General features: G+C 39.0%; 1 protein-coding gene across 1 annotated transcript; it reads left to right on the forward strand.

The window, feature by feature from the left end:
• The first annotated feature begins 368 nt into the window (after positions 1–368).
• On the forward strand, positions 369–22874 carry ZBTB40 (zinc finger and BTB domain containing 40). Its single transcript, XM_075605126.1, has 18 exons — positions 369–527; positions 2348–3431; positions 3882–4015; positions 6028–6220; positions 6358–6500; positions 7309–7501; positions 9505–9641; positions 9758–9956; positions 10193–10326; positions 11416–11581; positions 12698–13165; positions 13900–14106; positions 15315–15479; positions 16191–16405; positions 17063–17222; positions 17648–17734; positions 17865–18091; positions 18526–22874. Exons 2-18 carry the CDS (start codon positions 2408–2410, stop codon positions 18745–18747), a joined length of 4074 nt encoding a protein of 1357 aa, XP_075461241.1. The 5' UTR covers positions 369–527; positions 2348–2407; the 3' UTR covers positions 18748–22874.
• Positions 22875–25276: the final 2402 nt, after the last annotated feature.

Genomic DNA, 25276 nt, shown 5'->3' on the forward strand with positions numbered 1-25276 from the left:
AGCGTAGTGTATTAGTGAACATCTAGTATTAGTTGAAAATGCCTGATGTCATATTCTGGAACTGTAACAATGTTCATCAACTGTTTCAGGACGCAGTAATGTAAGGTGAAGCCAAGTAAGCGTCTGCCTCATGATACAGCAGGTCTCAGCTCCAGCGAACATACAGGTTGCATAGCCCCACTCAGCGCGATGTATTAATGAACACCACAGAACCTGAATTGCCGAGTGGGGTGAACTGGTTAGGTATATATCATAGAGCAGCCAATGTGGTGAATGTGACCCACCAACACGCGCTTCTGTGGGCGCAGAACAACTCTACTGTTTCCCCTCCTCTTCCAGTACTGGGCGGGCGCATGCGCGGTGGCGCGCCCAGACGTGACGCCGCCTGTGCGTCTGACGTCACGATGGCGACCGAGGTCGACTGAAGGCACAGAGGCCTGGCCTAAGAATCATGAGCGGATTAAACATGTCACTTTAGAAGAAGAAAGGGGAGGAAAATAGGCTGGACGCAAAGCCGCGTACAGTAGGTAAGTATCCTGCAGGGAAACGCGTGTAATCAAGCGGCTCCTGGTTATGTGACAACCCTTTTCACGGCCAGAGGACCTACAGGCAGCTCAAGGGTTAATGGCTGAGGCAGTATAGCGCAGTGCATTGTATGTGCCTGACTGGGGGTCCTGGGAAACCCCCATAGAGGTAGAGAGTCCCCCCTCATTATTATGGATGACCACTTTGTTGTGGCTGCTGCTGCTATGTGTTTGTCCCGCAGACCGGAGATCTGTACGTGGTAGGAATACAGGGTGTTTATTACACAGCCCTGGAACCTGACAGCAAAACTTTCATGTGAGGCAGGGTCGATGTAAGCTGCAAGCGTGTCATAAACATCATAACAGGGCTGAGACAAGCAGACGCGGCTCATGGTTAAGTAGCGAGTCTGTGCGTCAGTAACTTCCAAATAAAACAAGAAACATGCATCGTATGTATTGCAGGGCCGCCGGGTAATCCTGCGGTGAAGTGGAAGTAACAGACCTATAGGAAAACCGAAATAAACAGAGCTGATGTTATAACCTCAGATAACATCTGCACAAATCACTCTATCCGTCCGAAAGTGTTTTGTTTCCCCCAACCATTCAGTAAATAACAACGTGATGAATCATTTTGTAGCAGTCTGTGTTGTTGTGGTTGCTATTTCTTTTTTGTATATGTCTGAATACACGCAACTTCACGTTATGGCTTTTAAAAGCTTGTACAGGTTCATTATCAGAGGCTACCCTTTACGATAGCCTCGAATCCACTGTTGTAAGTAACTGTATTTCCATTTTTTTTGTTTTAATTATGCATTTGAATATGTTCAGATGACAGCTGGTTGAAGTCAGTATCGTTAGTAGGATGGCTCAGTTGATTAACTACATCCCAGTACTTTGCTGAATAAGCTGGTAGCTGTAGCTCACTAACCCATCCACTGTCTTACATTTGACAGCTGCTTTAGTTTTGCCTTTTTAATATATATATATATATATATATATATATATATATATATATATATATATATATATATATATATATATATATATATATATTCAAAAAAATAAAAAATAATTCTGCTTGATTTTTTTGTTTGCCCTGACAATCTGTACAGAAATAACCTGTTGTAACATTTCTGGCATTTCTTGCATTACCTTTCAATTGAGTTAGAGACATAATATTGCTATGTACATATATAAATATATTTCCATCCTTAAGAAAGCATTCTGCTGTCTGTATGACATGACCTAATTAGCTAAAGAGTCTGATATTGGTTTTGCAGGGTATGCATTACATTTTTACATTTGTTGCTTACTAAATGTAGAAATCTAAGTAAGAAGCTGTTAGAAACTAAGTAATCAAAAAAAATGGTTGAAGCATAGAGTAGCAGAGATATCCATCATGTCAGATTTTTGTCAATATTGGCATTGAATTTTGAGGCTTGAAAAAAAAAGTATATATTTTTTTACATTTGTCCTCTAAAATTCTGGAGAAGACTTTAGTTCAGTAGATGGCTTGTGTTTTCATTAGTGGGAGAATAAGGTAAGTGCTAGGAAGTCATTATTTCACATTTCCTTTTTGTGAAACTGGCAGATACCATAGTTATTTTACTGAAGTGACATGATTAATACAAATATTATTGGTATTAATATGAATTGGCAGTAAAAATTGAGACAAAAAACACCTAAACAAGTGAGACATAATAGTGGGGTTTGTGTCCAAATGTTGGATACAATGTATTTTTTAGAACAAGACATTGTTTACGGTATGCATTAAAACTGGGCAAAAGCTGCAATTTGTAACATCAAACATTTTTTTATTTCAGTTGTTTTGATCTGGAATATTGAGGAAGACATCACAAAGAGGATATTATCATTCAGACGATATGGAACTCCCAAACTACAGCAGACAGCTCTTGCAGCAGCTGCATACGTTGTGTAAAGAGCAGCAGTTCTGTGACTGCACAATTTTCATCGGTACCTTACATTTTCGAGCGCACAAACTTGTGCTGGCTGCTGCAAGTTTACTTTTTAAATCCTTGTTGGAAAGTACAGATTCTATCTCCATTGATGCTTCTGTTGTTACTGCAGAGGAGTTTTCCCTACTTATGGAAATGATGTACTCCGGCAAACTGCCACCTGGGAAACACAACTTAACTAAAGTTATCTCTGTTGCAGACAGTCTACAAATGTTTGATGTGGCTATCAGCTGTAAAAATCTTTTGACAGAACTTATGAGCCACTCCACCCAGAGCCAGAAGTTGAAGAATATTTCAGTTCAGCCATTGCCTCCAAATAAAACAGAAATGATTACTAAACATCACTCTGAGAATCCCAGAAATGATACAGCAAGTGAACTTCCTGCTCCTGAAAAGCTGGTCACTCCCATTTCTACAGGAGAAACACTCATGGTTTCAACTACCAATGAATCGGAGTCCAACAATGTTCCAGGAGATCACCCCATCAAAAAGGAGCTGGAGACAGCTGTAAGTTTGCAGTTTACAAACAGCGTACAAACAGAGTCTGTCACCTCCACAGAGGAAGTTCATGCTTTGGAAAACTCGGAAGGTATCGGTGACACAGAAGAATGTGAGAGTGTGGTTGCACCTCCTAATATAGAACAATTAAGTAGCTTTGCAAGCTTGGATGCAGTAGCCACCTCAGAAGGATCAGAGAGAGTAGTTGATCTTCTGGAGACTGAAACAGTGCCATATGTGCCCATAGTACAAGAGAGCGACCATCAGGAGACAGCAAAACAGGAGGATGAAGAAAAAGGGGTGGAGTCAAACTCTGTGTCAGAGGATTCTTCTATTGCATCCGCCATGTGCTCCTCTGCTCAAGTTGATAATACATATCATGAAGAGGAGGAAGCTCTGCCTGCAGTAAAGAAAAGAAGACTAAATGAACCAGGTAAATTACATGATATTCTTTTTAGCTTTCTAAAGTATTTAAAATCTCTTTTAATGAGCTTGTTTTTATTATTATGCTTGTTGTGTTCTTAAGGAAATCGGTTCTTATTTGAACAAGTTACTAAAGTGCCTTATGGCCAGCACAGTAACATGTACAGCTCACAAGCAAGAACAACCCAGCATATGAAATGCAAATGAGATAAATTGTTTGGTACGATATTTGGGCTAATAAATTCTCATAAAAGGTCAAAATGGCAGATTTTTGGGGAGCAGGCGGACGTGGCATTTTTAAGGCTTTGGGGGTAAGTCCACTCTTTAGGAAAACTCTGAGAATAAATTTGTTCCTGTATAATCTCGAGGGATAGAATAACACCTTGAGTGTATGAACTTTGGTTGTTGCTTATCTGTGCTATATGTTGACTGGGCATGTGCTTTTATTTTCTTTATGCAGAAATGGAAGGGACCTCTGGTGAGTTGGATTTCCTTATCCGTTATGAAAGTATCTTCAGTGAGGCTCTTTCAGACCCCCAAAGTGTACTAGAAAATCTGAACAAGTGCAGAGATATCAAAGAAACTGAAAAGCAGGTGAGCGATGTACAGTACGCTGGTAAGATGGGAAAATACTGTGAGGAAACATTGCTGCCTGGCATATGTCGTTGAAAAATGCATTCTTTTTCTTAAACCTCTTTGCTACTGTAGAAGTCAGGAATACAATTCTCTGCACTGCAGTTCTGGTAGGCTCTACAGCAAACTATAAACAGCAATCCTGATCCAACTTTCCAAACATTGTTTCTGCACTGAGCAATTATGTCAGTCTGGCCAGACTTACAGGTGCAATTCCACCTATACCTATCGATGCTGTTTAGACGGTTTGATCTGTAGCACAAGAGTTGTTAACCTTTTCATAACCGTGCAGAACCATTTAAAACCTGTAGGTGTTTTTGAAGTTGATCTGGGCTAGAGAACAATGTTGACACTTTTTCTTGGTCTGTGGTAGAATTTGTAGGTTTAAGTCTTCTACCTTTTGCCTTTTCCTGTAAAATGCAGAATAGGGAACTTATAGCTATAAATGGAAGTCCTGTTCAGCCATAATGAGTACTTAAGAGATAAAACAATTAAATGTTATGTAGCTTAAAATATACAATATGCTGTAGAATAGCAGTACCAGTCACTGCACGGTCTTTCTCAGTAGTTAATTCTTGTGTGATTCTCTAGAACAGCCTAAATCTATTACCCCAAACCAGTCAGCATTAAACTTAGGAATGCAGCTCCTGTTTTATGTGCTATCGTTGTACTGTTTGAGATGTTTCCCAAGCATGGTCAGTTTACTCATGGTCCTGGGCCAAGATCACAGCCCCTAACAGACACTGCAATGCCCTGAACACGCCCTGCACACCTCAATCACTGCTGCACTATACATCTGCTTGTATTGTGTGCAATTCTAATCAGCTACTTCGTAGTAATTTTGATATTATTGTGAAATTGCAATTTCCATATGCATGTAGCTTTTGAATATCTACAGCAAAATGCAGTCAGACCCCTATATAATATGCTTTTCAGCTCTATTCAAATGAATGGGACTAAAATATATTATGTCCATAATGAATATTGAGTAAAATATTTCACGTTTGATGAAAAATTAATAGTAGGTTTTAGAGATATGAGGTTAGTCATGGCTTGTTAGGACAAGGATTGGGGAGTTTTAGCTGTGACATTATCAACTTCATGCTTTAGAGGCTTCAGTATCGGCAGACAAATGCCATGGATCTGAGCCAAGAGCTGAACAAGCTCGCAGATGGCTTTGTCAGAGGTAATTAAGTGTGCACAAAGTGGGGGTGAGTACCCCTGAAATTTGCTGATGCGCTGCAGTGATGGCACACTTTGATCCAATACAAGATGGTAGTTCATGCTAAAGATAAGTGGCATACAGATGTAGTTTCCGTAAATGAGGAGATAGAAAGGTAGTGTTGTGCACATCATCAGTCAAATGAAATTTAAAAGAGAAAAAGTGCTACACAATATATATATATATATATATATATATATATATATATATATATATATATATATATATATGGGTTCAATTATCTTTCTGCTCTAATAAACCCTGTTTTTTGTTTTTTACATTCATGCTATCTTTCCTTTTACCAAGTTGCTGAGCCCTGAACAATTGTCCAAATAATGGATTGCAATTGCTGTCGGAGATGGCCAAAGAAACTAGAGAAATCACAGGGACATTTTAAATACCTTCATCTTTTATGAGGTCATAAAATTAGAGAAAACACAAGGAAGCACAATAAAATATATATCTATGTATCGAGATAAATAGATATATTGATATTGATTCCCTCTTCTAGTATATTATTTTCTGCACCTGGCAGAGCAGCATAAACAATCCATGTGCATCAGATAATTTACTCTCTAAAGCTGGAGAAAAAGATACCAACTTTTTGTTCTTTCTGGGCACAGCAGCACTGTATCAATACATATTTTATATTAACTTGAGTTTAACTTTTTTTTAAACAAGATGTTCCTATTTGCTTTTAGCTTCTTTTAACCATTGTTTTTCTCACCATGATTTCTATTGTGTGCTGCAGGTTGTGATGGAGTGTTGTCAAGCAGAAGAGGGAAGTTCTACTTTTACAAAACTTCTCGAAAAGGTTAAAGATGGACAGAGCGTTGTGGTTGAGACTGTTTTGGCTTTGCTTGAATTGTGCAGGGACACAAATCCAAGTGTAAATGAAGCATTACTAGAGAAAGAGCCCAAGGAAAAAGAACCTCTGGATGCAGGTAAAATGTCAACAAAAGCTAAAGGCTGCTGAGGAAGAAAATGTTCTTCTTTACAGCTTCATTGAGAATTGCAGTTAATTGATATCCTTGAGTACAAAACTAATGGTTTCTCTTATGCCTTTGTAATGTTTCCCTAGAAACTCCAGAAAATGGAAGAACCTTGTTTGAGCTTTTGCTGGAACATAAAGAAGAACTCATACAGAGTATTACAGAGCTGAGCCCTATTATTGAGTGTCTGGACACCGCAGAGGAAGGATTTCTAACTAACCTTGAGAAACAGGTACATCAAATGCACAGATTCTCTTTGGCTTCTTAATACCCTTCCTTTTCTCAAATGCAACAGATCACACTTTTTTTTTTTTTTTTTTTATATATATATATATATATATATATATATATATATATATATATATATATATATATATAAATGTTTTCCTTTTGTAGAAATACTTATTAAATGATCCATCGTGGCTTTTGTAATAATTTTCACAACTCTTAATTAAAATCCTCAAGAAATAGAACAGAATTAAAAAAATAACAAGAGTTGTAATATTTCATAACACCACTCTCTGTGGTCTAGAAAGCGCTGAGCTACTAATGACTTCATTTAAAAAGCTACATTTTGCAGGTTGTGTAAGATATATACTGTGGTAGGATTTGGGTATGACGTCTCATTTATTTACAGTACTTCAGATCGTCAAACCAGCATCCTGACTATGCATCTCTTTATGGCCCTTATTCTGTAAGGTGTGATAGCGCATGTCACGTGCTATCACATGCAAAGTCCCATTGACCTTAATGGGACTTTTCCTTCGATAGCACGTCATCTGCGCTATCGCACCTTACAGAATAAGGGCTTATGTCTTCTACTGAATTCACTTATTTCACGAAAATGATTAAAACTGTATGTTTTAAAGCTTTATTTTGGGTTAACATGAAAGACGTACTTTTTCCATACTGACCTTTTTGTATTTGCTAAAATAAAAAGTTGTATTCTAATTTTCTATAGTATGCAGATCCTACAGAGTATGAAAAGTCACTTGGCTCTAGACTTTAGAATCTCATATATACTGTCTTCTACTTGGTAGGTAATTATTGATTGCTGTGAGGGTGGGTCACACAAAGAAGCTATGGACAAACTTGTGAGGAAAGCAACTGAAACGAAGACACTGAGCCCAGATAGTTTGGTAAAACTGCTGCAGGCTGTAAGGGAGGCTTTTCCTGATCTGCATGCGTTGCTGGATATGTTGGAGCCACACAGTAAAAAATCCTACTTAACAGGTACAAACCGACTTTACTCCCAATTGGTAATCAGGACTTCGATGTTTGATAGAAAGATGCTCTTAAACTAGGTAATACAGTTACTCGCACATTTTGTATCAAGTAAATGATTAAATATCCACAGGAAAAATGTGAGTCATTCTTCTGTCAAGTGTGATTTATGACTCCTGTTTATCTTACTATATATTTCTGAAAGCATTGTATGTGTCCCTGTCTGCACTGTCCCTAGCGGCAATCTGATTGGTCCCTTGGCCCGCCCGCCCCCGCACACCTCTCATTGGCCTGAGGCGGAGTGACGGGCCAAAGGTCCAACACACACACACACACACACCTCTTACCCGCCGGTCCCGGAGGCTCCGCCGCTTCCTCCCCGAACATCAGCCTGAAATCCAACTCATCACAGCCGCAGTGCGCGGCGCTCATCGGGACCCGCACGCACCTCCTCCTCTCCCCGGGTCTCCCGGTTTCCCACGCTTTTTCCTCCCCCCACCCCCCCGGCGCCGCTACAGTCAGCGGGGGAGCGGAGCGAGCACCCGGGATACAGCGGGGGACTCTCACTTCACCACGGCTCTCAATTGTGTGCACGCGCCGCGCCCCCCCGCGCTCTCCTCCTCCCCGGGATGCCGCTGTGTCCGCTCCCCGCACTCTCCGCACTGTGACCCGCCCGCCACGGGTGGGAGGATGTCTCGCGTGGAATACCTGCCTCCCTGGTTGCTGCACGGTTTTCCACGCCTGCAGCTCTCCCTGCGGCCCGGGGGCAGTGACTTCAACCCCACGGACAGCGCCTACCGGCAGGTCAGTGCCACCCGCGGCCTGTGTGCAGGGGGTGTGTAAGTGCCACGGCCTTTGTACAGGACGTCAGTGGGTCTGTCCTTAGCCTGGTAGTGGGTGCAGCTCAGTCTGTGGGACAAGGTGCAGCCTGTGGCTGTGAACTTCCCTGTGTCAGTGGGTGCAGCCTGTGGCTGTGATGCCCCCGTGTCAGTGGGTGCCTGTGATGCCCCCCCGCCCCTCCCTGCCCTTTGCCCCCCCCACCCCTCCCTGCCCTTTGCCCCTCCCTGCCCTTTGCACCACCGACCTTTGCCCCTCCCCCTCGCCCTTCCACTCCCCTCCCCCCCCCGCCCTTCCACTCCCCCCCCCCCCGCCCTTCCACTCCATGCCCCCTGCCCTTCCACGCCCGGGCAACGCCGGGTATATCAGCTAGTATTTTATATTTGCCAGATAAAAAGCATGTACGGTTACACAAAAAGGAAAAAGACATGTATACACTGACTTTGAGGTGTGATGAATGACTTGTCTTGATATGGAAAAACAAGAGCGTGTTGAAATGCACCTTTTATTTTTTATTTTTTTCATTGGCTTAAACCCCCATTTTATTTTTATTTTTTTTGTACTTCTAGAGTTTTCACGCGTTTTGCCAGTTGGAAGTGTTATCTGTAATGACGTGGACAAAGTGCTGCAGTCTCTGGCAACATTCACCTATAGCCATGTATAGCCCACATGCAATTCAAAGCGCTGTTAGCCGTAGTGATCATGGGAACAGTGCACATTTGCCATAGATTGTGATACCAACATAATAGTTTCTTGTGTGTGTGTTATGACCTATCATTATAATGATGATTAAGACTTCAGTTTTTTCTGAAGCACTAAACCAGGAGTGGCCAACTGTGGTCCTCAAGGGCCACCAACAGGTCAGGTTTTCAGGATATCCCTACTTCAGTCTTTGACTGAGCCACCTGTGCTGAAGTAGGGATATCCTGAAAACCTAACCTGTTGGTGGCCTTTAAGGACTGCACTTGGCCAACCCTGCTCTACATACTATAATTTCATCTTTGAATAATTAGTTGGCCCATTAAAAGGTATAACAACCTACAACAAATCTACTTTTAAACAGAAGGCTTCATTCACATCTTTCTTTTTTTTCTTTGACAGTTGTACACTTGATTGATTGCATATTAAATGAAGACACATTTCGCAATGCTATTTTTACTTTTTGACTCTTATAGCCACGTTGAGCACAGCGGATTATGGGGCAGAGTTGCTGAGACAGTATCAAGAGAACATTTCTGAGGTGGTAACTGATTCTGAGGAGTTGCTCAAGGGCATCTTGGCATCTGTTAATTTGACTGCCCATGAAAAAGAGGTATAATAAGTACTTAAATACAAATTAATGGCTGAATGGAAAACTAGAAGCATGAAGAAATTGTCTATTTTCCATCTTACGGCTAACTTTTTATATATATATTTTTTTTTGTCAAGATAATGGAAGAAATTGTGAAGAAAGATTGCAGCCCAAGTATTCTCAGCAGTTTGACATTCTCCGTTTTGGAAGAACAGTCTTTTTCAGCAATAGCTGTCTGGCAGCTGCTGTTGGTAATGGAGCAGTCAAACTCATCTCTGAAGTCACTTATTGAAGAAATCCGTAAGGAGCCAGGTGCAGAAGTTTTCTTTCAAAGCGGTAAGATCCATCTTTTTTTTTTTTTTTTTAATTAAATAAACCACGACACCAGAGTTCAGCGTTAATTAATATGGGTAAGAGGCCATTATTACCTTTTTATTAATCATATTTTATTTATTGTTGCATGGCTAAGCTGTAATCAAACAAACCTACCTGATTTATATTGGTAACATGATCTGCATGTCTTCATTTTTTTGTGTGATCATTCTCCTCATGTTTTTTTTTTTTTTTTTCAGTACTCAACAGAGAGGATGAAGCCGCAGAAATATTAGTACGCTACATTGAGTTGATAACACAAACTATTAGTGAGTGGGATGTTCTAAAGTCTATACCTCCGGAAGAAGAAGGTTTGACAGACTTGGTTAAAGAGGTAAACATTGTATTTAAATCTGAGTTGCTGCATATTCTGTCTATTGCATTCTGTTGGCTGAAGAAGAAAAAATGCATACCCAATTTTAATTGTACTTGTCTGTTATCTTGTCTCCAGCCATAAAAGTGTGTGTGTGTGTGTGTGTGTGTGTGTGTGTGTGTGTGTGTGTGTGTGTGTGTGTGTGTGTGTGTGTGTGTGTGTGTGTTTCCAAGATTAGGAAGATTTGGTGGGTCGTGACAGTCAACTTAAGTATCACTATGCTATGTGTGTAATTGAGCCTGCAGTAGGTGAGCTACAGTACACCTACAAATACTGACCAACTGTGACTTAGCCGGACATGGCAAGTAACCATCGTTGGACTGAATTCCTACATTTCTTTAAAAATGACGTGTGTTGCTAAACAAAATGGTGACTCCAATGGTTTCAGAATTCTGATACAATGGTCTCTGCCCCCATATTGCTGCATCATCTTAATAACACAGAGGACTGCCAGAGGGAGCACCATGCTCTGTGTGTACAAGCAATGTTTCCTGATGTACATGAGCAGGAAAGAGACTGTTTGGGACTAGTTCTCAGCTCTTGAAGCACTTTAGAAAAACCCCAACAGCTTAACTTAGGACGGTGGGGTGTTTCAAACGCAAGAGACTTGTAGTAATTTTACAAACCATAATAATTTACATTTTGTGGAAATGTAGTAGACTATTATGAGGCATATTGTTTTATCCAGGAGACACATTTTCTAGTAAGGAGGGGGGGGGGGTAAATTGTGTTCGGACGTCAAATCCGTGCAAGATGCAATTTCACTGAAGAAAGAGCAAGTGGTCTTAATTTGGATAAATGTAGAGTTCTGAAATGTCGACGACTTAGTTTAATGAGACGTGGTCCTATATACTTGGCGTTTAATGGAATCTCTGATTCCTTGATATTTTATATTCATTCGATACAGATTATTTTAGTGATGCACTATTTTGTCAATAAATGAGTAATTATGCCTAAACATGCTTTTTAGTAAAATGGGCACATTTGGATCCTAGAAACTTAAAAATGTGTTTAATTTTCGATTTTAACCAGACCTTTTTATTCCTTCAGTTGAATATGTCACATCAGAAGGAAGATTGTGAATTGTCTTCAAAACAAATTCTGAGCTCTGCACTGAAGCATTCTGTCCCTGTCATGAAATTCTGTCACTTGCTGTGCCGGGCCCATGACTCTGCTCCGGGTTTACAGCCATTAATGCAGGAGTTAGAGAAGCTGGGTGAGATGTCATTATTTGTTTTATAGATATTGTCAGACTAATAAGACTACGGACTACTGGGAAAAGAGGACTGGTAAACCAGATGATCAGCTGCCTTTCTTGCACAAAAAAATCAATCAATTAAAATAGTGTTTTAATACCTATAAATACTTAAATAGAAAGTGAAGTACAAATCAATGGAAAGCTTCTGTACGTATGAGATATAAGACTAACTGCTAATGTATGTATATCTTTACATAGCGCCATCCATGTACATAGTGCGTTACATCAGTGACACAATAGGAATTAGCGCTTCAGACATAAGTAGACATTAGGAAAAAGGAGTCACTGCCCCGAAGTGCTACAATCTAAGTGAATATATAATAATATAATGAGCACTGGTTTTGTTGCGTTACTGCATACTGCCCTATATTCTAGAATTTTTTTTTTTTTTTTATATATATATATATATATATGTAATTTCCTTGCATAGCAATGCAGTGCTGTTCATATGTAGAAGTCCTGCTTACTACCTTCTCTCTACATACTTTTCCACTCGTTCATATAACTTGAAATATAAGACCAAGGCCGGCTGTGAGTTTGGCGGCGCTTTGTGCCAGGGGAAAGCGCGAGGCCTCTTACCTTCTGCTCATCTCCGGCATCTTCAGCTACGTCGAGTTACACATGACATTGCGGCGTCATGACAATGTTGTCATGGCGACGCGTGGTCATAAACTTATTTAGTAAATATTTTACCAGGAAGTAATACATTGAGAGTTACCTCTCGTTTTCAAGTATGTCCTGGGCACAGAGTTAAGACAAATAATACATGGTTACAAATACAGTTACATAAAAACATGAGGTGCCGAAGCTTACAGAGGCCCTGCACTCTCCCCCGGCAATCAGTTTAAATGTTGTGGGGGCAACTGTGGGGCCTCTAAGTGCAAGGTTCGGTGTGATTGCACCAATGCCAGCCCTGTGACGACATACATGTAAGACGTCCACTATTATGTAACCTATTAATTGATCATGTTTGTTGTCGTTTGCCATCAGAAACATAGATCCCCAAGTGTCCCTTAAACATTTTATCCTACTCTTGCAATTTAAAACTAAGCTACATATTGTATTTCTCTTCAGGGCTGCTTACGGAAGGGGAAGGTAATTTGCAAGGCGTTAGCAAGTGGAATGTTAACAGTAAATGTCAAGTAGAGGCTGTTGAAGAAATTGATGAGGAAAATCAGACTGATGAAGAGAAAAAAGATGATGGAAATGAGGAAGTGCGTACCAGGAAGGGGAGAGTATCTTCAAGGAAGCAAGAAAAGGGATCGGCCATATCATCTTCCAAAAATAATTATGTCTGCCAGTCTTGTGACAAAATCTTCCACTTCCGTTGCCGTCTAGAGGTACACATGAAACGCTGTCGAATGGCAAAGGGGAATCCTTTACAATGCAAGGACTGTAATGAGGTGCAGGCTTCTAGGAAAGACCTGGAACAGCATCGGCAGGAAGTCCATGGTTATCCGAGTTCTCCTCGTACAACTAAAGGGAAAAGAAGACTGCTTGTTACATGTGACATTTGTGGCAAAGAATTTGCTCATCCATCAGGTAATGCTCAAAACGTTTATTGCATCTCGTTGGAGAGGCATGTTTAAAAGGCAGTATAATTTGGATATACAGTGGGAGGTTTCAATGCAACTGAATAGCACAGCAAATAACCATAAAAAGCCTATCTGTAATCTTCATCAGGTAGTGCATTTTACTGTAGATTACTGTATCCATGTATTAAATCTGCAACCCTGCCCACTGATTATTTTTTTTTTTTAGCTGTTGATTTTTCTTTGTAACGAGTGCTATTTTAACTCCATGGATACTTATCAATGTAGCTGTTGGTGTTTTCCTCCCCCTTCAAGGTAATTAAAATGAAGGGCAAATCTATGGGTTCTGTGGGCCAACAGGAAGCTGTATTGGGGGAGGGGAGGGGGTGTTGGAGGAGGATAGCTGTTTAAATGTCCAAGAAGTAACACCGGCAATTAAACAAGTAAGTATCTGGAAGAAAGATCAGTGTTGAAATTTGGTGGGATTCTGCTTTTAAAATTCCAAATTGAAATATTGTATTTTGGATATAAAAATAAATATTTCTTTGTAAACCAAGAATACATAGCTAGATTTCCAAGATATAATATAATCCCCAAATTCTGCTCTGCTTTTTTTTGTCTTTTTTTTTTTTTTTAATAATTTTTTATATACATTGTATTTGTGTAACTCAAATGACCATCTAAAGCTTGTACCTGGCCTGTTGTAATGGTACTGTCTGAGTTGCAGTGTTTTGTGGTTCCCAGGACTGCAGTATCACAAGAGGACAGAGCATTTTGATGAGAAGCCCTTCTCCTGTAAAGAATGCGGCGCCAAGTTCGCTGCCAACTCCACACTTAAGAACCACCAGCGGCTTCACACAGGAGAGCGCCCTTTTGTGTGCAAACACTGTCACATGACCTTTACTCAGGCAGCTGCACTTTCCTACCACACAAAGAAGAAACATGCTGAAGGTAGGACTTGGCCTACTGAATAGCCTGGGCGTACTCATGAAATATATACAATATTTTATGATCTATTTACTGTAAGACTTCCAAACACACGCGACAGCTGTGTGAGAAGAACGTTGTGGAAAATATAAACAATCTTTTATGGTTTTGTGAATGTATTGCAATAAACATTAGGACTAGTGTCTGTCATTTTGAGTGTAGCTGCTAAAAAACACTTATAAGAGACTGATGATGAAGGGCTTATTTGACAAGATGTTGCGTCAAGTACAACTTAAATCTTCAGAATAAGTACGTGTAAAAGCAGAACACAGATGTAACACCACTGTGTGGGAGATGTAGAACCATAAATGCGACGTACTGTACATGGCTCATATTTAAACACTAGTGAAACATCATCGCCCGGTTTGGCTTTTTCAGTACAACTTCATATCGCACTCATGCCACTGCCTTTTTCATTTGGAAAGTGTTCGTGAATACCAAACATACAGGTTTTATAAATTAATGGGAAGATGAAGCACATGATAAGAGAGGGTTGCAGGATGTATTGATGGTACCGGGTGGCACAGAACATACACCTGCTGTCTGGGAAATAGACATACAAGCAGGTAGCACACAGTGATTGTGTTGCACTGTCTTGGTAGGCAGCAGAGCTGACACTTGTCACAAGAAATTGAGTATGTCTAGTGCTTGAAATTATTTTTGCAGCTATAACAAACATTCATTAGGTATTGGATACAAATTTGATGGCAGTATATACCAGTGCGAAATTTAAGGGAAAAAAATAATTTGGAAAGTTTTTATGCAGCAGCATGTTTTACTGAAGACTTTACAGATGTACGTCATTAAAACAATGGGTTGTCAAATTTGTAATCCGTAGTCATATCTTTGCCCTTGAAGTGGGTTAGCTCTCCATGTGATCTAGGGCAAGTGGCAGGTTTCCCTGTGTCTCAGGCAGCAAATTTAGATTGTAAGCTCTATGGAGCAGGGACACATTGTGCCTGCACAATTCTATGTACGCCACTCCGTATACTGTCAGTTTTGCAAGACAAAATAATACGACTATTGAGTAATAGAAAAGACACCTGAATGCTTTTCTCATGCCTAGTTATGAAGTTTATATCAATCATATTTTACCTCTGTAAATTTCCTATAGGAACACATGAACACACTACAATTTGAAAGCCTCAATTCAAAATGTTCTTCCTTTTCAGGAAAGATGTATGCGTGCCAGTATTGTGATGCTGTCTTTGCACAATCTATTGAACTGACTCGACACGTAAGGATTCACACAGGAGACAAGCCATATGTTTGTCGAGGATGTGGGAAGGGCTTTAGTCAGGCCAATGGTCTTTCTATTCACCTACGAACATTCCATAGTAAGTGGTTATTAAGCCTTTCTAAACTGGTTTAAACAATAGTAACAATTTGACATACCTAATCCTGTGCTAATGAATATATTGGATTTCGGACTTGATGTAATATTTAAGAAAGCAAATTCATGTCACTTGAAGTTTAAATTGTTTCTGTATAGGAAATGGAGGTCACAAATATTATATGCAGAAATTAATGTTTAATAAAGAAATGGATATTTTAAAAGTCTATTTAGCATGCAGTTATGTTTTTACATACCCAAAAAGGTCTGCATCAAGTGAAGGACAGAAGTGGTCCTGCCTGTAAGCAATATTCCTAGCATGCAAATTGTGGAGTTCAGTTAGAGCCAGCACACAAAGGAAAGATAGAGGATGATGGGCAGACAGAAGTTGGTAGTGAAACTGGTTTATTAATCAGTCAAAAATAACCAACAAATTAAGGGGACATGGGCTGATTGGATAAAACATTTTTCTCCCCAATTCGCCAGAATATTACTTGAGGTATATGAAGGTTTATCATGGATGGATGGATGTATGGATGTATGTATGTATGTATGTATGTATGTATGTATGTATGTATGTATGTATGTATGTGTGTTTCTTTTGAGTTTACATTCCTTGTAGAGCTGCTAGCTAAACTTTCACATTTGTTGAGTAGTTGATGAAAATGTTGCCCTCTCTCTGTTGCACTGTATTGACATTTTTTTTGTTTGGTAGATATTGAAGATCCCTATGACTGTCAGAAGTGCAGAATGAGTTTTCCTACTTTGGAAGAGAATCGGCAGCACATACAAGTGGTGCATTCCAGGGAATACCATCCCTGCCCCACTTGTGAGAAGATTTTCAGTGCTCCCTCTCTATTGGAGCGCCACATGGTCACCCATGTTGGAGGAAAGCCTTACAACTGTGAGGTCTGTGACAAAGCATATCAGGTAAAATGCTGTTGGTGGTGTTTTTTTTATTTTATTTTTTATATATAAAAAAATTCCATTCTAAAAATACTAATTAATATTTATATGAAGAATAGAGAGCGCACAACCACACATAGTATAGTAAATATAGAAATTATATTGGCAGTATAAAAGCTGGAGCTCACGGCAGACAGGCTCAGTGACATTGTCAAAAGCGCATTTCATTGTATTTGTTATACGTGCAATACTTACCTTTTTATACCGCCAATATAATTTCTATATTTACTCTCCTCCTCTCTCCTTTTTCATAGACTTGTGTTGCGTAGGTAACATTTTTGCGACACCGCCGCAAACCAGGAGTGGACTTTTTGTATGCACATTTATTTGCACTCTTAAGTGATATTTATTCTAACCATTTTATTTGATATATTCAGTTCTGTTCACATTGAGATCACTCATACTCAGCCAAGCTGATCTTTATTCTTGTTGTTCACTACATTGAACCTTTCTGTTTTTAGGTAGCTACACAGTAGATACATTTATCTAGTGTAGCTTCACAGTCACATCCAGATAAGCGCCACATTTCTCTGTTTCATTAATATTTGTAGGTTGTGTTTCTCTGAGTTTTTTTATTTGTGTTAACTTATAGCATCATGATTTTTGATTTTTTTTTTGTAGCAATTGTCCGGCCTGTGGTATCACAACCGCACTCATCATCCCGAAGTGTTTGCTGCTCAGAATCACCGCTCTTCCAAGTTCTCACTACAGTGCAGCTCCTGTGAACAGTCTTTCTCAAATGCATCCACCCTCCAGAAACATGCAAAGACAGATCATGCTGGTTAGTATTATAAGAAACGTGTGTCATTTCTAGTTCTAGACATCGCACAGCAACAGTTTATGAAGTGAAAAAAATGTAGTCTGGTTCATTGTTTAAATGGGCAATAAACTATGAATTAAAAATATTGCAACTACATAGGTGAATTACTATTGCATCACTGCTAAAGTATGGCATGTCTAAATCCGCACTTGCAAATATAACATTACTATGTACACAAACTCTCCCTCTCTCCCCCATCTCCCTCTATTTTGGTGAAAGATAATTTCCACTTTATAAACCCTAATGTAATTAATAATAATTTTGCTGGATGAAAATGCATGTTTGCCGTCTATTTTAATTGTATATTTTACATACCATTTGGAATTTGTATAGCTTAATAAAAAAGGTTTATCTTTCCTCACTTCATACTGTCCTTTTGTTTTTAGATATTACATTTTATGAATGTGACAAGTGCAAGCAGCTTTACCCAACATCTGCAGCACTGCAAGTGCACATCAAATGCAAGCACTCGGGCAAGTATGAGGCTGCAAAGCGGCATCAATATGCCTGCTATCTGGCTCTAAAACAGATATTTGTCTTTTCTGTTAATAACTTTCTATTCCCACACACTAAATTCTTTTATGTTCTATTTTCCACTTTTAGGGGCACAGCCATTTCATTGTCTTTATTGTAGCGACTGTTTTCGTTTCCCCGGAGCCCTGCAGCACCATGTCGCCAGTGAGCATTTTATCGAGACAGAGAACACTTTTGGGTGTGAACTGTGTGGGGAGCTTTTCACTGTACACAGTCAGCTGGAGAGACACTATGAAACAGACCATCCAGAAGTAGTGTTAACAGAAGATCAATCCACAGACACTCAAGTGGTGCAGGTATTTGTTTACTGCTATTTCCTATACTTAGAAATGATACCATTTTAAAATGTTATTGGTATTATGAACAATTGCATAAGTTAAATGTGCAAAATCCTCAGTAAGGTGCCCTGGCCTTGAAAAACGTCTTAAGTATATTTTACCTAAGCATTGACTGAAACAAATTGAGCCCGCTAGTTAGCTGGGAAACTTTTACGGTTACTACAATAAACAAAGAAGCCCCAATGCACATCCAATATGACAAACCATTTAGTCCATCACTATATGTTCTTTCTATATTTTTTTGTTCTTATAAGTATGGGTCATTTAGTTCAATCCTTTGCCAAAAACATTTCAAGCTGCAACCACATCAAGGTGTGACCCCTCAGCAGGTCCTACACTGTCAATGGTACGCTGTTTTTTGTATTTCTTCCATGGCCTTTCTCTCTCTTTAGGTCATTCATACACAGGATCAAGTAACATCTGCAGAGCAAATGATTACTTTGGAAGAATCTCATCTGGCAGGCTCCCAAGTGATTGTGACATTACCGGATTCCCAAAACAACCAAGCAGCTACAGAACTGGTGGCCGTCAGCATGGAAGATTTATTGGATGGCACAGTCACTCTTATTTGTGCAGACCAAGTAACTGAAGTAACACACAGAACGCAAAGCTAGAATAAAGACAAAGCCGCGGAGGAAATTATTTTGATGGAGTTATTTTTTCTTCCTTGGTTATTTTGCTGGTTGTAAACTAGGACAGCTTATATACCACTTCCAAACATTTGTTAGTTGCAACATCTATTTTAATGTTGTTGTGTACTGTTTATTTTTTTTTCATGCAAACAGCCTCTTAATAATTTGGTGTTTTTTTGCTTGCAATACAAATTTTTCAGGTTCCCTGATTTTATTTAATTTTTTATTTTTTTAACCAAAATTCACTGTACTATGTTTCCATGTTATTGAGAGGTAAAGAAGAGCGAGTTTACGAGTGAGGCGTTATTGCGGTTGAACAGATCAGGAATTGCATAGTATTATCTTACAAATCCCCAAAACATAAGTATGAGGAGTTCATAAGATATAAAATATATACAGGCAGTCCTCGGTTATCCAACTGAATCCGTTCTGGAATTAGAGTTGGATAGTGAAACCGTTGTTGTAAAGTGATTCCCATGTTAATCAGTGGCGGTGAGCGTTGGATAACGCATTCCAGCATCGAAAATGGCCCTTAGGGTTGCATTGTAAAGCGTTGGATATGCCATTAGTTGTAAAGTGAAACGTTTGATAACGAGGACTACCTGTAGTTAAAATTGATGTATAGAAATTTATATGGAAGAATCCATAACGTAAAACAGGAAGTGGTCTTATACAGATGCTGCCAGCCTTACTGTTCCTGGCGCGGTCCCGTAAATTCGCAGGGGGTTACCATTGAGAGGATTGGACCCCACCCCACGCTGCGCTGTTGCGGCTGCCACCTCCCCCAGCGCCGTGTTTTTAAGGAGTTTCGGTGGCAGCACCGGGAACAGTAAGGCTGACTACAACTGTATGCATAAACATAAACTATTTTGAAGAGGGAAATATTAACTCAAGGAAAGTGTGATGTGATAATGTCAATAGAGTTGTAGGAAAAGTCTCTAGTAACTTTTTAAAGCAAAATAAGGTAACACCAGTACAGCTTGATTAGAAGCATTAGTTGTTTGCATTACAAGTTTTCACATCTAATAATGAATGGCTAATTTTTCTAAATGATAAAAACAGGTTTTCTCTTTGTATTCTTCCTATGGAAGAACTTACTGCAAAAAAATCTCCTACAATGGCAAATTCAGGTCTACTTTATAATTTGGTTATCACTTTAATATGTGGTTATCACTTTAAAACAAAAGATGTGCATATTTGATACATTGTCATCAGTCACACACTTACAGGACAGGTATGTATGATTTTTTTTATTTTTTTTTATTGCCAGGTATGTCTGTTAACACAGCTCTTAAAGCTAATTTTCTTTTCTTAAAAAAAATGACTGCTTCCTAGTTCCACATTTAAAGTAAATGAATAAAAAAAAATCTTGTAAACAGTATTTTAATTTCCTGTTAGTTTATTGGTATCATTACATTCTATGATGTGTTGTATTTATTAGATTATAAAAGACATAGTAATACACCATTTGTATCATTCCTACTTCAAACTGCAGACCAAAGGTTTATAAACCTACTTTTTACAAATACAAAAAATGCGGCATAATGTGCTACACAAGATCATTACAAGACAACCACAAGGTACTTGTTTTCGGCACACCATACAAAATATTGTGCCTGGACCAGCAAAAGGAATTGCCCAAAGCAGGAAGCACAATGGTGATTCTGCTACGACATCTGACATTTTCCAAACTTACATGTGTATTATTATGTCTATGAATATATAAACATCTTTCTCATTACGTTACTACCTTGAAACCTTAAACTTTGTTCAAGTACTATTGTGTAATTATACACACATTTTCCCTGTGCACCCTGAACTGGTCAACCCAATTGCTTTACTAATATTGTACTTTAACTTATTAAATTGAGAATATATCAATGAAGAAAAACTTGAAATGTTTACTTAACATTGGGTTATTCAGATTATGCACAGAAGGTGTATTTGTTTGCTAACCTGCAAGCAGTTTGTACATATTAAAATATGGGTTCAGACATACGGTTTACTGTATATGATGAAATCTATTTCCACTGGTTGGCTTTGAAAGAGAAGGTTGGATTTTGGACATTTTCAGGAAATTTGTCAGACTTGTGACGTTCTGTAGATTCTGCACCGTAGAAACTAAATCGGTTTCAGCACTTTAGTTTGCCCCCTCCCCCCCAAAAAAAAACGAAGAAAAAACATCATCTGAATGATGACCAAATATCGCAAGACAATCAATAATTATCAAACTCACTGTTTTTAAAAAAAAAAAAAAAATTTAATCTGCACCTTCCTATTCTTAAACGGCTTTCAAAATGCATTAGGCTGAAGACATTTTTTATTGTGCTTTTGGAGGTGTTTGATAATGTTAATCATTTGTATCCTTCTGTGTAAGAAATAGAAACTTTTATCAGCTTTCCAGTCATGCACAATGGACAAAGTGGACAGCTACAAATCAGTTGTTTGATTAGAAAAAAATGACATTTCCCCCCCCCCCCCCCCCATAAAGCAAATTGACTTTCTGCATTATTGAATAATTTAACTTATTCTCTGTTATCCGAAACTGAAAACAAGGCCGTGTTCTATTTGGTGCAACATAATTTCCCGATATTACAAATACTGCCCAAAATGATTTGCTTTTACTATGCACTGGAATAAACATTGGGCACAATAAAAAGCAACGTTTAAATAGCCTGTACAGTTTGCATTCGCAAGACAGAAGGTTTGAGATTACAACTTGACACAAAGCAAAGATTTGTCTTGTGCAATTTCAAATATCAATGTCGGATAAGGTTATTATTCGACATAATATCTAATGGCAAAGATAAAATATCAATGAGTGTACAAGAAAGTGTTCCACAGGCCCCACACTGCTTCATTAACCCCATTGTCACACGTCATATAGTGGTTAAACTGCAGGTAAGGATTCTGGGTAGTGACATTCAAATGTGAACCTAGGGGGCATGTAACTTAGCTTCCTATGCACTTTGTTATGTGGATTACCTAAAGTTTTTGCCAGCTGCATTAAACAGCTTATACAGCTAAACTTGGGACAAGAAAGATGCAATATCAGTGGACCCACTCAAAGACAGCTACTGTATTTCATCCCAGAACTCTTATCTGCAGTTTAACCATAGTAAGATGTTGGATAACCGTGTGAAGCAAGTTTGCTAACCTGTGGAAGACCTGCAAATCTTGTCATAGCTATGCTCTTTGAAGTACTTTGTATAGTGAATGGTACCTCTTTCTATACACATAAATGGATTATCTATATGGTTTTCAATCACTACCAGCTTTACAATGCAGTCAGGGGCGAAACTCAAACAAATTAATGTGGCTCATCAGAAATGTGAAGACAGCCATCGTTGTCTGCTACATTCGTTTCATTTATGACACAGGAAAGCTAAAATGCATTGAGATTCAGTGCCAATTGCTTTGGCTTTTGAATCTGAAGGTATAACATAAACCTACCTGCCATTTCCTCAATGCTGCCATAAAAAATAAGCCAAATGTGAAGATGTAGGGAAACTGGCTCTTGATTTTTCTGACATGGCACAGGTCATTAATGGACCTGCCAACGTCATTCGTAACGGATCCCAATGCACGTCTACCTTACAGGGTCATCAAGGATTTCACAAAGGATAGCTGTCTCCCTGGTACTGAGAAGAAAATGTGGATATCTCCGGCATTCTTTTTTATTTTGTATAGCTACAGTATGCAAGTGATGCATAATATTAACTACATATTTATTTGATTAGGGATTAGATGAGTGAACAAGCTTTTCCAACTTTACAATGAGTCATATAGCAGTTTTTATGGTATCACAATAGCTCCTTTTTATTGCTAAGAATGTTTATTACATCGAAATGAATGTGTAATGTACAAAATTGATAACCTCAAGTATGGATTATGACATTAGCATGAAATGTTTGTGAAGGCAATATGTAAAGAATAAAAAAATAGATTTATGTAAGTGCGACTATCTCTATAAAAAAAAAGTAGCATGTTATAAAGCAAGACTGGAATTGGATACATCAGTATCGGTATGACTGGAATAGAAAAGAACATATTTTGGTCACACTTTTTATCTGTGTATTACAAATGTAACAAATATTGGTTCTCATGAATGCTTTGTATTTTTTTTCACTGGTTGGAAAAAAATTTTTTTAAATCATTGGCAAATACCAAGAAGTTTAACATAAAATCAAGAAAACTAATCTCAATATATAATAGTTTTGTTATTTTGCTATGCTCTATGCTCGAGAAGAAGTCAGACAATCTTTCTTACATTTTCTGTCAAAATAGACGTACAAAATCTATTTAAATAAACTGGTAAATGTATATAATCTCATTTCTTTTCATTCAAGCAAGTGTACCAGAGGTCACACATTACACATACAAAATCATTCACATCTGGAGAGACTGAACTGGTGCCGCTCACATCGGTCTTCAAAGGGAAGGCCCAAATTGCAATCCCAAAAATAAAATGTACACCACTTAACAGTAATCTATTTTCTTACAAAGTCCAGAAACCGTGCGGTGCTCAGAACCACGAATAATAGACATGTAATCAAATATATATATATATATATATATATATATATATATATAGTCAGGTATGGAGATTAGCACTCACGTTTTGATGTAGGGGGCAGATGCTTGTCCTATAGATAGTATGTAGACATATGGTGACCAGGAGATCCTGATAGCCAAAAGAAGACAGCACACTGCAATGTTGATGTCAAAAAAAGTGTATTACGTGACACAGGGCCGCCAACGTTTCGGTCCTCCCAACGGGACCTTCCTCAGGGCAGTGCACCTCAGACTGACACAAGCACCCATATATACCCCTTAACACATACTAAAAACACCTGACAACAATCAAGAAAATCCAAATAGCAATCCCAGAAACAGCCCACATTGCTTAACAGCCAATTCAACATACTGACACTGACTAGCACCAATGAAATAGCCTGATCTTGACACAAGTGTAATTAGTCACATGTTAGTAGTGACATCACAGTACCTCCTATCTAGGTAACCATGACTACATGAAGCATACCATTACGTTTAAATGCACATGAATAGTTAAATTGCACATAAATGGTAGAAATATATATAAAGTGATGCCCATAGCAGCTGCTAGCCCTCTGTACTGTAGATGCATGCTAAAAATACTACTATACTTTCCCATAAACGCATACCTTAGTGTAGATGGTCCCAGGGAACGGATAACCTGTCTGATAAGCAATAATCAAGGTGGCACGGCCAGTTAGCAGTATATCACATGCTGGCAGCGCGTTCATTTGAACAGATCGCTTGCCTGACCTGTTGTGTATGGAGTGGGGTTAATACTCACGCATTGCGTTCCCTGGAGTTCTTCCGTGCATGCGCAGTGCGTCCCTGGCAACCCTGATCGCTTGCCTGACCTGTTGTGAAGGGAGGGAGGGTAATACTCACGCGATGCGTTCCCTAGTATTCTTCCGCGCATGCGCAATGCGTCCCTAGCAACCCGATCGCTTCCTAGACTACTGTAAGTAAAGGTGCGTGCGTATCTGTGCTAATGCGCATGCGCAACGCTGTGCTAGTGGCGCAAGCAGAGAAATCCAAGAAATGGATGCACATGTGCCCTAGTGATATGTCGGCGTCTAAGACAGACCCTAAGAGAACATGAACATGCTAAAAATAACTATTACCTTCTTACCATGAGCACAGATAATGGCAACTCAGTACACCCTGTGGCCAAAGGTTGGATACATATAGTATAGGGATGAAACTAAGAGCAAACCTAGCATAAAATCAAACATTAAAAAGCAGGAGTCTGATGTCGTATATTTAAGACTGTAATCTAGATGGAAACTACATATTTCCTGCATACATGAAGCCCTACCAGGTAGTATGTTGGTGCAGTAACCAAGATTTAATATAATAGGCTACTAGAATATGTAATATGCAAATGTACCACATGCATACCAAAAAGTGGCGAATCGGTGCCTGCAGTACCAAAAAGTCTAACCACATATATTGTTGGTTACAGTGGAGATCTATCCACATACACCCGGCTGTTAATAGTGTATAGTTCTAAAACTTTGGACACCAAGTGTGACAGAACACCCAAAAGTGAATGAAGTGAATGAAACATACAGGGAAAAGGGGGGATGGAGGAAGTCGGCATTGCGTATAGTGTACAGAAACATATTAATTTAAAGTCCCAAAAGAACTGAAGAATGATTACTATACACAGAAACTTTACAGAAAACAGCCTAACTTTAGATCTTCATTTAGTCCATGAGGGGAGATGGTCTTGAGTTCATATATTAGTCTTGCCTCTTGTTGCAGAAGCAGCTTGTTTCTATCACCCCCTCTGGGTGGTGGTTGCACCTGTAGTATGGGCATACACGGCAATGTTGCTAATGAGTGCCGCCGTTCTTTGAAATGCCTGGCAACTGGCAGGTATTTAAGCTCACTCTGCTCGTCCGTGCTGTTCAATGCTTTTCTGATCGTGGATCGATGGATAGCTATTCTCTCC

This window comes from Ascaphus truei, chromosome 6 (assembly GCF_040206685.1).
Source record: "Ascaphus truei isolate aAscTru1 chromosome 6, aAscTru1.hap1, whole genome shotgun sequence".
Classification (NCBI taxonomy): domain Eukaryota; kingdom Metazoa; phylum Chordata; class Amphibia; order Anura; family Ascaphidae; genus Ascaphus; species Ascaphus truei.